A 13,653-nucleotide genomic window follows, 5' to 3' on the forward strand; every position below is an offset into this window, starting at 1 on the left:
CTGAGTTAGTGACACAGGAGGATCAGACCTGAGGGAGAAAATTCACAGCATCAAGAAAGACAAGGGGATGAAAGTAATCAAAGGAAAGATAATGCGAAGGCCAGCTGACACAGAAAGGACACAGGGACAAAGTACTGAAGAAGAGAACAAACTGAGAAGGCATGGGGCCCGGATGTCAATGTGTAATGCTCATCATGGACCAGAAAAAGCCAACAGACAACTGTCAGTTCTGACACAGACTCGAACGAAGTCATGAATTTCAAGGATAAACAAGAAGCCCCAAGCACTCAGTCCAAATAAGCAGGTCATCTACAAAAGGTGAAGAACAATCCGTCTGGACTCAGGCCTCTCAGGACCACCAGACGCTAGAAGACAATAAAGTGATGCATCCACAGAATCGAGGGAAAAAGGATGTGATCCAAGAATCTGATAGGCAGCCAAGTTACTGTTCATCAGGAACGGCAACAGTGGCGTATTTGTAAATATGCAAGAAAATCCAACCAGAGCTGAAACCCAGGCCACCAAAGGCTAAAAGCAAGGACCGAATGTGGAGGCTTTGTACAAAAGGGCTGGCAGTGAACACGGAGTTAAATGAAACACAGAATTAAGTCTAAATAACTCTAGTAATTACCTACAGCTATACCCTCTAAGTTGCCTGTCTTTCTAGGTAAAAGCTGTCAAATCCATTCGATTATCTCCTCTAACTAACTATGCCAAAATGAAAACACACAAAAGAAAACCTCTCCTGAATGCAATTCTCTTGCACTATAGACACATTTTGGTTTATATCTTACCCTTGAGGGTTAATATACCTAAGAAATTCCTCAAAAGTGATGATGCTGGTTACCTGGTGCACCGCAGAGAGCACAGGCCCAGGAACAAGACGACCCAACTCCTCACTTGGGTTCTTCCATTCACCTCGGCAAACCAAAGAACTGCCTCTGAACGCATATGAAGAGCAGAGGTCACACTTGCACGGCCCACCTCACGGCACTCTGAGGATCAAACGGGATGCTTTATGTGAAGGTTCTTTCGAATCTATAAGCAAGGCTATAAAATCGTCTCACTTGATTGGATGGAAAGAACCCACTATATTAAAGAGCCAAAATCAGATACTCAGAGACAAAAAAAAAAAAGGAACAGACGGTTCCTGTGGATCCATCCCTACTTCTTTCCTTTCATTTCTCTACATTTCGAAGTCATTTCTCAACACTATAAACAGGAGATTCGGTATTTCCACAGCTCCTGACCTGAAATGTTTCTACTTTGGAAAGAAAAATACTTGAAGAACGTAGAAAGATGTTGCCCCACTACCCAAGGTAAATGTCAATTTTCATTTCTTGATTCATCTAGTACTTATTAAGCCCCTACGATGTGCCAGGAACTATTCCAAACAGTAGATGTAGTCCCCCAATACTAAAAATCGAGTAAATGAGAGGGAAACACAGAGGAAATGGGAGAACTAATTGGATTTAGCTGAAAAAGGGTCAATGTCTATTTATTTTACAACCTCTATGTAGCAATTTGACCACGTGCTTTGACAACCTGAGCAAACAGCCAGAGGGACGCACTGGGTTCAGAGAAGCATGTACAGGCGACCAGCAGCAGAAACGAATGCGTGGGCCACTAAGCTCTGAGAACCCAACATGTTCCCGCAACTCTTCTTACGGTTGCTCTGGGAGCAAAGTTCAACTCTTAATGCAGAAAACAGACAGGAGAGCCAAGACTACTGGGGTCAGATGGAGAGGAGTGAGCCAGAAAGTCCATTAGTAGAAGGACTACCAATGAAGTCATTAAAACACTGTAAGAAACCTTTACTTTTGAAAAAGACCTGTAAAGGGAAGAATGGGATAGGATTTTCCCACCTGTTATTTTCCTTCTTCAACCCTTATATGCAGCTTGTGGGGAGGGCCCACAATCTCCTCAACCACACAGTAGAACATTGCCAGAACAAGGCAGGAGGGGACCAGCCCTGAATTTGTGGCCTCCTTCCCACTATGGTATTTCATACTTGAAAGTATAAAGGTGTATGTTTAGAAATGGAGGCCCAGTAAGACAATGATATACTATCTAATGTTGGTAAGAAAGCCAGGGACTTCAAATGGAAAGGGTCATTATTTTCACATCTCTTACATAAGGAAACAATCCTATGGCACAGCCCCATCCCCAAGACACAGACTCCGTCCTCAAGCCTGCAGGCTTCCATATGGACCACCCCGTCCCCCATCTCTCAGAAGTCCATCTGTCTTTCTCTTCTCTGATGGAATCCTTCTAAGGATGGAAGAAGAGATGAGACCTTTCTAAAGATGAAGGGAATGACCACGAGCTCAGGTAACATAATGAAATGAAACAAAATCAGACTCAGAGGAACGAAGAGAGAGGGCCGCCACTGACCCATGTGCAGCTGGTCAGAGCACAGCTCATCCCAGGGAGGCCCCCGCCCAGGGGCCCCAGCGGGGAAGCCCGCCGCCACGGCCATGGCACTCAAGGAGGGGGATACTTTACAAAGGACTTTTCCACCAGTGCACTCAATACTTAACTATTGGATGGAAGCATTTATATGGGCGTCAAGAGAAGGCAGAGTAGATGATATGAAAAATTACAGTGAAGAGAACCACATCCTGTGGAGCAGTATAAATTGGGCCTTTAATCCGGGCTCTTGGAAGCCTTCCGTTGTTGAGGGGTCAACACAACCCCGCTTCTCTTTCCTCACCCCAAGGCCTCTGCCCAGTCGGGCTTTCAGCAAAAAAGTAAAGGAGTATGAAAATCAGATCGACGATTCTAAAACTGGCCAAAAAGTCACGAAAATGAAAATTATGAAAACCAAGGGAATTTTTCAAAATAAACTAGAAAGACCTTTTCCCTTCAATAGCCGATTTTACAACTAGTAAAGTGCATCACACAGGGACTTCCAATTCCTCAGAAAACTACAAAGGAACAGAATATGGTAAGTAGACTGGCAAAATTTCTACATAGCATAAAACGCCTCTTCCCACTTTTCACAAACTCGACAATGACCGAAAGATAGTTTTTCACTTAAGATCTTTGAAACCAAGGGGTTAAGTGAAAAATCCCAAGACAACTTTTGGAATGCTTTAATTGACAGAATGGAAGTACACAAATGAATTTTAAAATAAAATCAATGCATCAGAGAGTAAGAGCTAATGTGAAACTTGCCACACCTCACTCCGATCAGATGGAAGAAGGCAAAAGTTGAAATCACAGAGTGAGGAAGGACGCATATGAGAGAGGAAGGGCCCCGGGACTGAATTATTCAAGACACACTCTGCTGGTGTCTTCAACTTCCAGATCACCCAGGCCTTAGTCGGTGGTTTGGAAAACCATGGTGTTTGGTCACAAAGAGCAACCGCAGAAACTGGCTGTATCTGGAATGAGGAAGGAGCTTAGACTCCTGGGGAGAATGTAGACACTCGACTCTATGACGAGGAGGAGGGAGGTATGAGGGCACCAGAGCACTAACGAGGCTCTGTGCCGTTTTACGACAGGCGCCAACCAAACCACAGCAACATACTAGGAAAAACTGCTCGGGTTACTACTTTAGTGAAGATCTGGAGCAGCTATAGGAAGGTTTTTGTGGAGAAGGTCCAGCTCATATAGAGAAATTACACATTCAAGCACTGGAGTACTATGGTGCCTTGCTCAGAGTTGGTGGAGGAAAGGAGTTCTCTCCGGTTGACTTGTGGAAGACAATCTTTCTTCTCAGAGAGGACATGAGCATTCAGTTCTCTAGAAAGTTCTATTAGTCTTGACCTTGTCCCTACAAAGAAAATAACAGGGATATCCATAGTGAGTTTGAGTACAACCTTCTCTATTTAACCAAGATGTACTCAGAGCATTTAGTTACAGTGATAATTCAAAAAGCTTTGATTTATCTCAGAATTATTCTCTATGGTTACTACAGAAAGAGAATTACTGGGACGCCTGGGTGGCTCGGTTGGTTGAGCGTCTGCTTTCAGCTCAGGTCATGATCCCAGGGTCCTGGGATCGAGCCCCGAGTTGGGCTCCCTGCTCAGCGGGGAGCCTGCTTCTACCTCTGCCTGTTCTGCCTGCCCCTTCCCCTGTTTGTGCACGTGGTCTCTCTCTCTGACAAATAAATAAATAAAATCTTTAAAAAAATTAAAAAAAAAAAGAATTACTATTTATTACTTACACATCCTTTTTAAAAAGATTTTACTTATTTGAGAGAGAGATATAGCAAGAGAGAACACGAGTAGGGGGGAGAAGCAGAGGGAGAGGGAGAATCGGGCTCCCCGCTAAGCAGGAAGCCCAACGTGGGACTTGATCCCAAGACCCCAGGATCATGACCTGAGCTGAAGGCAGATACTTAACCGACTGAGCCACTCAGGCGTCCCTTTATACATACTTCAAAACAGTTCTTTACTCTCAGTTAAAAACCTGATTAGAAATGAGGAATGAGTGCTAATGGGTACAGGGTTTCTTTCTGAGATGGTACAAATGTTCTCAAATTAGACAGTAGTGAGGGTCGCACACTCTGTGAATACACTAAAACTGTACACTTTAAGGGGGTGAATTTCATGGGGTATGTGAATTATATCTCAAAAAAACTGTTATTAAAAATCCAAGTAGGTTGTGATGAGCACCGGGTGATATGTGGAAGTGCTGAATAACTATATTGTACAGTTGAAACTAATATTACACAGCACGTTAACTGAATGGAATTAAAATAAAAACTTATAAAGCCAAAAAAAAAGAAAAAGAAAAATCTGATTAGAAAATACATTTTTATAGCATTTCTCATTCACCTAGTGAATTTACCATAGCTACACTAAATACTTTCCCAAGATCACCACCAATTATCCTATTTGTATAATTTAATAATTTTAATCATCAGGCTAACCATTTTCCAATTTTAAATATTGCTTTCTGCTAAAACTTGTTTACCTAATAATATATTAGAAATCAAGACTCATAATTAGTATACAACCTGCTAAACTATTTAGTTTTAAAATGGCATTTAAAACAAGATTCAATTAAAGCCATCTTTTTACAGTCCAAATGGACCATATTATTTATAAAGACTGCTTCTGTACTACCCAAATAACTCCCTCCAGCAGAGCAATAGCTTGCATTAATCGGTCACAGTGATGCCCAACATGTCACCTGACTGACACAGAGACTGAAAATGAAATCAAGGGAAATGGATCCAATTGTTTCAAGCTGATTTAGCTTAATCTTGGCCAGGGATGGTATGTGTATGTCTGTATGCACAGCCATGTGTACGTTTGCTCTCACGTGCACAAACCAAACTCCTCTACGGAGATGAATGACTGGTCCGGCAATACTGTACAGAGGTCCATCACAATGCTTCCATAGAGAAAAAAATCAATAGAGATACCCTTTATATCATTCATCAGAAAAGACCAACACTACTATAATGGGGCAAAATCACAAAGCTATGTCAACTATATTTGCATACAAATACCTTTCTGTTGCATTATGTTAAGAATCAAGGTTTTCAGGATAAGAAGAAATATGCACAATTAAATTACATTTGGGTGAAATATTGCAATGTTAAAATCAAATTGAAAATATCGATATGAACTTGATTTTAAAATATGTATTGTATAGTTCTGTCCAGAAAAGGGGACTAGACAAGGTATAATATACACCCCCAACTTCCAGATAAGGGTCTCTAATACCCGTTAGAGGCAAATAGGACTCCTTGAGGGAAATGGCTGATTCTAGGATGGAGGTAGGGAAGGTATAAGATGAGACCGAGATACCATCTTGGGCCAGAAAAAGCTTTCAAAGATCAGTGGGGTTTTAGCAAAGGAACGCCGAGGATCTGACTCGAAATAATTACCAATGGCCAAAGGTGTGCCAATTTAATCATCAAAAAGATAGCTGCTACATGCAATAACATGGATGAACCTCACAGAAATCTAGACACAAAAAGAGTACATACTACACGTTACTTTTAAGTTTAAGAAGTGATAGAGTCAGTTATAAGAATGGGTGACAGAGTCAGAATAATGGCTACATGGTGGGGATGCTAAAGGGGGAAGAGTCTGATTAGAAAGGGGAGGCTTTCCAGGTGCTAGAAATATAGATGCAAAAATGTGTCAGGCTATAAACTTAAGACTTGTGCCCTTTATATACGTGTGTGTGTGTGTGTGTGTGTTAAGTTCTAATTGAAACATACTGAAGGAAAGTCTACACTATCCATAATAATCCTCGAAAAAGAGAAAGCCAGAAACTCATTTGTTACCGTTTAAGGTGGATTTTACCTCAACTTCTAACCTTGAAAATTGGTAATTAAAGGGAAAGATTTAAATTCTTATCCTGCCTTGTCAGGAGACACTGTACTTCAAAAGGTACCTAAATGGGGGGTGCCTGGGTGGCTCAGTCGGGTAAGCATCCGACTCTTGATTTTGGCTCAGGTGATGATCTCAGGGTCCTGGGGTTGAGCCCTATGTCGGGCTCCCCACTCAGCGCAGCGTCTGCTTGGGATTCTTTCTCTCCCTCTGCCCTTCCCCCACGCTCATGCGTGTGCATGCATGAGCTCTCTCTCTTTCTCAAAGAAGAAAAAATAATTGGAAATCAAAGATTGGATTGTTGCCCTTATTACCATAAAGTAGTGAAACCTGTTGTTCTGTGATTAGTTTTATTTTTTCTGTTTTCATTTATTTATTGTGGTAAACTATACATAACATTTGCTATCCGGTAAGATGGTAAGAAATGGCTGTTTTTTAGTGCACAATTCAGTGGCGTTAAGTACATTCACAGTGTTGTGCAACCATCACCACCATCCACCTCCAGAACCTTGTCATCTTCCCAGCGGAAACTCTATACCCATTAAACACTAACTCCTCATTCCCCGTGCCCTTGGCAACCATTCTACCTTCTGTCTCTATGAGTTTGACTTTGCTCGATACCTCACTTAAGTGGACTCATAGAGTCCGTGTCCTTTTCCGTTGTATGGATAAACCACATCTTGTTTATCTTGACTGATAATTTTAACTTCTTTATTTTTTTCAGATTCAATCCATGCACAGACTTTCTCTAAACATTCTCCTGTCAATCTCTATAGGTGATGATAAATTGCAAGACTTACTTTTAAAATCAAATCTATGGCAGGATAAACCTTGCTCACTGTTGTTAATGCCTCCACAGTGTAAGGACCCCTAGAACATCAGCACCTCTAGTGGAAGGGCTACTCTGGCTACCTGGTTCTTGCTGTCCTTCCTGTCCGGAGTGAAAAAGCTGCTCCAACCTTTCTTTAGAGATCACTTTGCTCTTCCGGGGGGGGGAAAAAAAACCCACAAAGATTTGGCTAAAGGTATCATCTGGCTGGTACATTCTAGAGAAAAATCAGATACTTTATAATAGAAAGCAAAGTGGGAAATTACTGTTTCGCCTTGTATTTTGAGGCATCTCTAGGTTCTCTGCTGGGATTGCTCCAGTCATCAGCTTCGGGTGTGGTCTTGTAATGACGCCACGCAGACTTATTAAAAACCGGAAGTCTCTCAAATGATTCACTTGAAAGTGCCTAAGAGACAAAAATATACACCAAAGAACCACAGTGTCATTTTTCTCACATGAAATACTAACCCAAATTTTACTATTTAAAACATTAGAAACCTTAATGCATATTTTTGGAATATTAAAATTAAATTTTCATAGTTAACTTAGACTGGCCAGGATGAAATTAAAGCTCTTTTAAAGGAATAAAAACATTCACTCATTCAAAACCAGTACTAAAGTACATAAAGTAAGCAGAAGAAAAAGCATTTTAATTCAGTTAATACTGCTTTGAGATACTCAGTCATCTTGACTATATGGTCTTAGGCCAAGCACTATCACTATCACTGGCCAACTGCTCTCCCAGAGGGCCCATACAGAAATAAAGTTTCGTATATACTAAGTTTATAAACATAAGCCCATAAGGTGATATCAAATATCACATCATTTTGATGCACTGGCATCTAAGATAAACACTCCAAGTAACTGGTTAAGTAATGGTATAACACATGACATACAACACGTAACACACTACACAGCTGTTAAAAAGAATGACCAGCTCTGTATGAATGGATATAGCGAGATCTCCAAGCTACACGGGAAAGCTAAAAAAAAAAAAAAAAAAGAAAAGAAAAATGCTGAAATAATCATTGTGTGGGAAAAAATTATCTCCCCCCATATGTTTATCAATACAGAATCAACTCCAGGAGGCTCCATGAGAACCTGATACCATGGTAACCTCTGGGAAAGAGAAGCGGGTACCTTAGAGACAGTGGTGGGAAAGACTTAAGTTTTCCCTTTTGTAGCTTCTCAATTTTGTACTATGTGCCTGTATTACCTATTTAAGAAATCCTCCAAATATTCCAGACTTTAGAAATAAATAAAAGTCTGATGCCACCAATGCATGAGAAAACCTGTGTTACAGGAGCTTTGTTATTAAAACAGCCTATTTATATCACTGTACTATGATTACTGAATTCTTGGAAAGCCAGCGAGTTTTAAAGTAAAAGACTCAAACACTTCAGTTTATGAAAATCTGTCTCCTTTTAGATTAGTCCTGTCAATGCTTATGCAATTTAAAAGAAATCACAAGTAAGAATCACGGCTTTAAAAATCAGCATTTTAGTTTTTACATCTCCATGTTTCGTATTTTGCTATATCTGAGCATAAAATCAAGGGCAGGACAGACCCTGGTTTTCCCATAAAACTGAAGTAAATCTGAAATGGCATCTAAGAGATGATGTAGGGCTATTCTCCATTAGTTATTAGAACTTAAAGCTTTCAAAAGTAAAGATGTCTTCATATAACTAATAAAGTACAGTACCTTTAAATAAATGACAGCATCAGTACCGACTCCTTCCATGGAATAGAGTTTTAGATCTCCTTGGAAATATCTAGCATACAGACGAGAAATTGGCAAGCCATAACCAAATCCAGCCTATCGAGAAAAGACAATTAATACAATGAGACATGCACAAATGCTAATGTACTTGGTATGAGGACTATTCAGGAAAAGTAAAATTCTCTTTTAAAAATTTATTTATTTAGAGAGCGAGGGCAAGGGAGAGCATGAGCAGGAAAGGAAGAGAGAGAATCCTTCAGCAGACTCCCCTGAGTGGGGAGCCCGACGCAGGGCCGATCCCAGGACCCTGAGATCGTGACCTGAGATCATGAGCCAAAATCAAGAGTTGGATGCCCAACTGCCAGAGCCACCCAGGCACCCCAATTAAAAGGAATTCTTAATTCAGGTTTAAAGCAAATAAATTATTGATCCACCCTTTACAATGATGTGTATACTCATTTAGGGCAAACAATCTGTTTTCGCAAAAACACTTCTTTTATGTTTGGAAAATATTAGAAATACTCCAAATTTTGACTAATGCTTTTTTAGCATTTTAAAGTAAACTGTTGGCATTTTTTTTTAAAAAAAGATTTTATTTATTTATTTGACAGAGAGAGAGGCAGCGAGAGAGGGAACACAAGCAAGGGGAGTGTGAGAGGGAGAAGCAGGCTTCCCGCGGAGCAGGGAGCCCGATGCGGGGCTCGATCCCAGGAGCCTGGGATCATGACCTGAGCCAAAGGCAGATGCTTAACGACTGAGCCACCCAGGCGCCCCTGCTGTTGGCATTTTTAAAGCAGATTCCAAATCAAGTGGAATTTGAACTGGTACCAAAACTAAACCACATCATCCCAAAGTTCCATTATCAGATTTTCTTGCTCTCTGAAGTGAAAATTAAATTGAGTAGCACAAGAGTTCAAATCTACCAGTACCCAGGCTGCTACAGTGAAAAGAACATTTCCTGAGAGTCTACTTCCTAAGGTTCTGGGAATGCTGAAATATTTTGATATATGGTAGATCACATATGTTTAGAGACGAGAAAACAAGTCCAGTAACCCTCCTATATCTTCATGTCCTAGAACCCTGAATGTAACAGGTTGTTGAAAAAAGAAAAGGTCTCAGATATTGACAAGAACAGTAAGAACTTACTGAGATAATCTCAGTAAGTCTGGAGTGGAGGGGCAGATTCAGTGCCTCAAGCTTTGGCCCCTCTGATGGAATTCCCTGACAAGGTTAATGAGGAGGCAGTGGGGTAATGCGCTCGTGGAGCAGAGGCTGCGCAGGCTTTAGGCTCACAGAGACCTGAGTAGAAATCCACTCTGAGCAGTTTACTCAACCTCTCTCAGACTGTTTTGTCATCTGAAGATTTAATAAAAAGCTTCCCTCAGAGTTGCTCTGAGGATTAAATAATATAACAAGTGTCAAGTCTTGACACAGTGCCTAAGACCTAGTAAAAGTCAATAAACGGAAGCTGCTATTATGGCTACTACAGGGCAACAATCTTACCAGGTTACATGGATTTCTACCATTTGCAAACATCTTTGCTAGATTCCTTCCTCAGGGCAGGGCCTCACTCAAAGGGTTGGGTATGACCGAGCGCACTGTCATTCCAGGGCTTTAGTACTGGCACAATATGGCCGGTGGTGGAGACAAGATATCCATGATGATGAATGCGGTCACCACAGCAAAGAAACCAGAATACTCTAGGGAGAGGCCAAGGAAATCTGCCTCTTATATTCCAGCAAGGCCCAGAGCCTGCCCTCAGGTCTACCAGGGAACAGCCGAGAACGCCTGAGCCCAATACCATCGTGGGAGTGAGGAGCCAGGTAAGCTGTGAGAACACAGAAGAGGGGTCTCTAACTTGGATTGGGTGAGGTTCATCCAGGTTTTCCCAGGGTACCAAAGGATCTGACAGGAGTTGGGGATATATACAGGTGATAACTGGGACAGATGCTAGTGGAAGCCTTTCTTCAGAAGGAGAGGCCGTATGGGACATGGGAAGGAACGCGGACACGACCGGTGCCGGCTGTGCAACGACCTTGGGCAAGGCGCTAACCTTATTTTCTCATCTATAAAATGGGAGGTTAGATACATAATATTTTAAGGTCTCTTACATCAATTGTTTCATTTTTTAAAAAAAGATGACAGAACAGCTGTCTGCAAATTGCTCTCTTGAGACCTGGAATAGAGGATCCACAGTCCTTCAAACAACTGGGGAAGGCTCCAGATTTGCTTGCAGGGTTTTTTTTTTCTTTCTTTTTTTCTTTCTCTACATTTACTTAAGTAGGTACCAGAGCCTGGTGAAGGCAATGCCTTTCAAAACTGATCTTTCAAGAATTTTCTTGACTCCTATAAAAATGACTTCTCCATTTTCAACATGTTGAGTTAACAAACTCTGTCTCAAATAAATGATGCAAAGTGCTGGATTTTATTCATACAAATAAAATATAATCTCACGTGCTTATCAGTCAGGTAGGACTTGAAAATGAAACTTAATTTGCACCCTCAACCATTTTGCAGACTGATAAGATATGTTGCTGTGTTTAATGACAAAGGGTTCAATTGTTGTTTGTCAATTAGAAACACTCAGCAGGGGAACAAAGTGTGGCCCTAGCAGGATCTAAATGCTGCCATGGTAACCTGAGGCTTTTCTCACTGCCTAATAGAGCCCAGACAGAAAGGGCTCAGAAAATGCATACGCCACCTATATGTTCCCTCCTTATGCTGTTTACTATACAAAATTTAATGTGTTCATAATCTAACATTCTAATTACATAAACAGATGTGGTGGGGGAAGTTCAAAGGCCCCGGGGTGATCTGGGTCTCCACAGTACGCAGTGCCCAAGTGCCCAGGACCATGTGGCAGCCGTAAGCGTTCTGCGGCAACTTTGCTCGCCGGCTATTAACCTTCTACACCCTCTGAGGGTAGCACCAGGCGGGGAATGGTGCTCCCGCAGCAGTCGGAACCAAAGGGAAGTGCTTTTTCTCTACATTAGGAAGTGAGGTACTCAGCTCTGAGTGTTTCTTAGACAAAATTAGAAAATCTAAGTCCAAAGGATTCACAAAGAAAGTAGCAGTCCTCCAAATCATGCAGGAAACATTAGGGCAAGGAGCCAGGGAGAAAGGCCACTCTGCTGGAGGCCCTTCTTGTGTTAATGGTCTTTCCTTAAGCAGCACTTTAAGATGCTTACCAGAGGGGCGGCTCTTGTAGGCTCCAGGCTAGGTCTAGGAGCAGTTGAATACATGTAGTTAAAAAGACGGTCTATTTTTCGAAGTGGGACACCACCACCTAGGTCACTTATCTGTAATGTACAAAATGGTTTTTTTAAAAAGTCAATGTATACTTAGTACGAAGCAGGAAGTTCATTAAAGTACATACCAGGTAACTCTAAAATGTACAAGGGCTTTGAACCCCCAGGGAAATATGGTTCCACTGTGAACAACCTAAAACAAAGGAGGCAGGGAAGGGCACTAGAATCCGACAGACTTGGGCCGAGGTCTTGTTCAACTCCCTGAAAAATGGGGCTCTGATAAGTTTAAATGAGGTAACAAGCTAAAGATCTAACGTGGTACATACAAATAAGACATTCAGGGTCCATTTTCTTCTCTTCCCTCAGATTCCTCAAGGTCTGGGTTACTATTAAATTAACTGATAAAGTATATGTGCAAATAAAGCCGTTACCTTAATGGACAAGTCTTCTTTACCCAGAGTAACAAGGGTTTTAACAGACGGGTAGGCTTCTTTTCTGTCTTCATATAGTTCAACTGTCGCTCTCATTGAGTTCTGAAATAATAAGACTTTTTTTGTAGCATACCATTGACTCACAAACCACAATTTAAAAAAAGAAACTAGCACAGGATTACTTATTACACAATAACGCTTTTGTGGAGCAAATATTAGTTGGATTTATACACCATTTTTTTCCTCTAAAGAACTTAGCTAAATGTGTGTTTGGATCAAGGAAAAATTGCCCGATGCTTTATTTTGATTTCATCTAGTTTTATTTCCATCTATCACACTAAGTATTTTTTTTCTTTCTTTTCTCTTTTTGTTTTTGCCTTAGGGTATTTAAGTTATTCAACTCTTAACTAAGAGGAATGTTTTTATCACATGTAACGAGGCTGCAGAGGTTCATTGATGCACTTTAAATCCTTATCAGTCTGCATTTACAGAGCACCTTTCCTCTAAAGAAGGCGGAAAACCTGAGAGTATTCATGCTTCCCACAGAAATTAATCATTTGGCTGAAAAAAAAAAAACAAAAACGCAGAAGCAATGTCAGTTAAAAAGAAATTCTGAAAAAGCCACAGCTGTTGAAGAGAAAGTTCACAATTGAATGCCCATCTCAACCTTAAAGTGTTACATCAGTGACATTATAATTTTGGGAAGCAAATCAGCATAACTGATTTTTCAGGTGTTCAATTTAGGGTTTTACACATCGGAAGAAATGAAATTGTAGCTTAAACACCTTGTGCCTATAATACTGCTCTTAGAAATGCCATGAGCTACTGATTAACAAAAGCAACAGCTAAGCTGTAGAGAGTCTAAAGAGGTTTTGTTCTTTTTTTGGGGGGGTCCCTCTTTTTGGTCCAGCCCCTCACCATCTTTCCCCTCTGCTTCCATCAGAGCTTCTGAATGGACTCAAATACGTAAAAGGGTTATGGGGTCTCTCGGTAGGAAAACAACTGTTGACGCACCAACGTGCTTAATGTTCGCAAACATAAATATGCAAACACACGTATTTTATTTTGATCTGGCTACCATCAATAAAGCCTTTGCCAGGTTTGGAAACTAAAAAGCATCTCTAATCTC

General features: G+C 41.0%; 1 protein-coding gene across 3 annotated transcripts in view; it reads right to left on the reverse strand.

The window, feature by feature from the left end:
• Window positions 1-3,080: 3,080 nt before the first annotated feature.
• The window catches only part of PDK3 (pyruvate dehydrogenase kinase 3), a 78,487-nt gene continuing 67,914 nt past the window's right edge, over window positions 3,081-13,653 (reverse strand). For all 3 annotated transcript variants that reach the window (XM_078064365.1, XM_078064364.1, XM_036096517.2), the window contains 5 exons: window positions 12,525-12,626; window positions 12,034-12,144; window positions 8,828-8,941; window positions 7,392-7,531; window positions 3,081-3,778 (listed from right to left, as the gene is read on the reverse strand). In XM_078064365.1, the coding sequence (XP_077920491.1) occupies window positions 3,748-3,778; window positions 7,392-7,531; window positions 8,828-8,941; window positions 12,034-12,144; window positions 12,525-12,626 (498 nt within the window). In that variant the 3' untranslated portion in view covers window positions 3,081-3,747. The remainder of the gene's footprint in view (window positions 3,779-7,391; window positions 7,532-8,827; window positions 8,942-12,033; window positions 12,145-12,524; window positions 12,627-13,653) is intronic.

Source organism: Halichoerus grypus, chromosome X, assembly GCF_964656455.1.
Source record: "Halichoerus grypus chromosome X, mHalGry1.hap1.1, whole genome shotgun sequence".
Lineage (NCBI taxonomy): Eukaryota > Metazoa > Chordata > Mammalia > Carnivora > Phocidae > Halichoerus > Halichoerus grypus.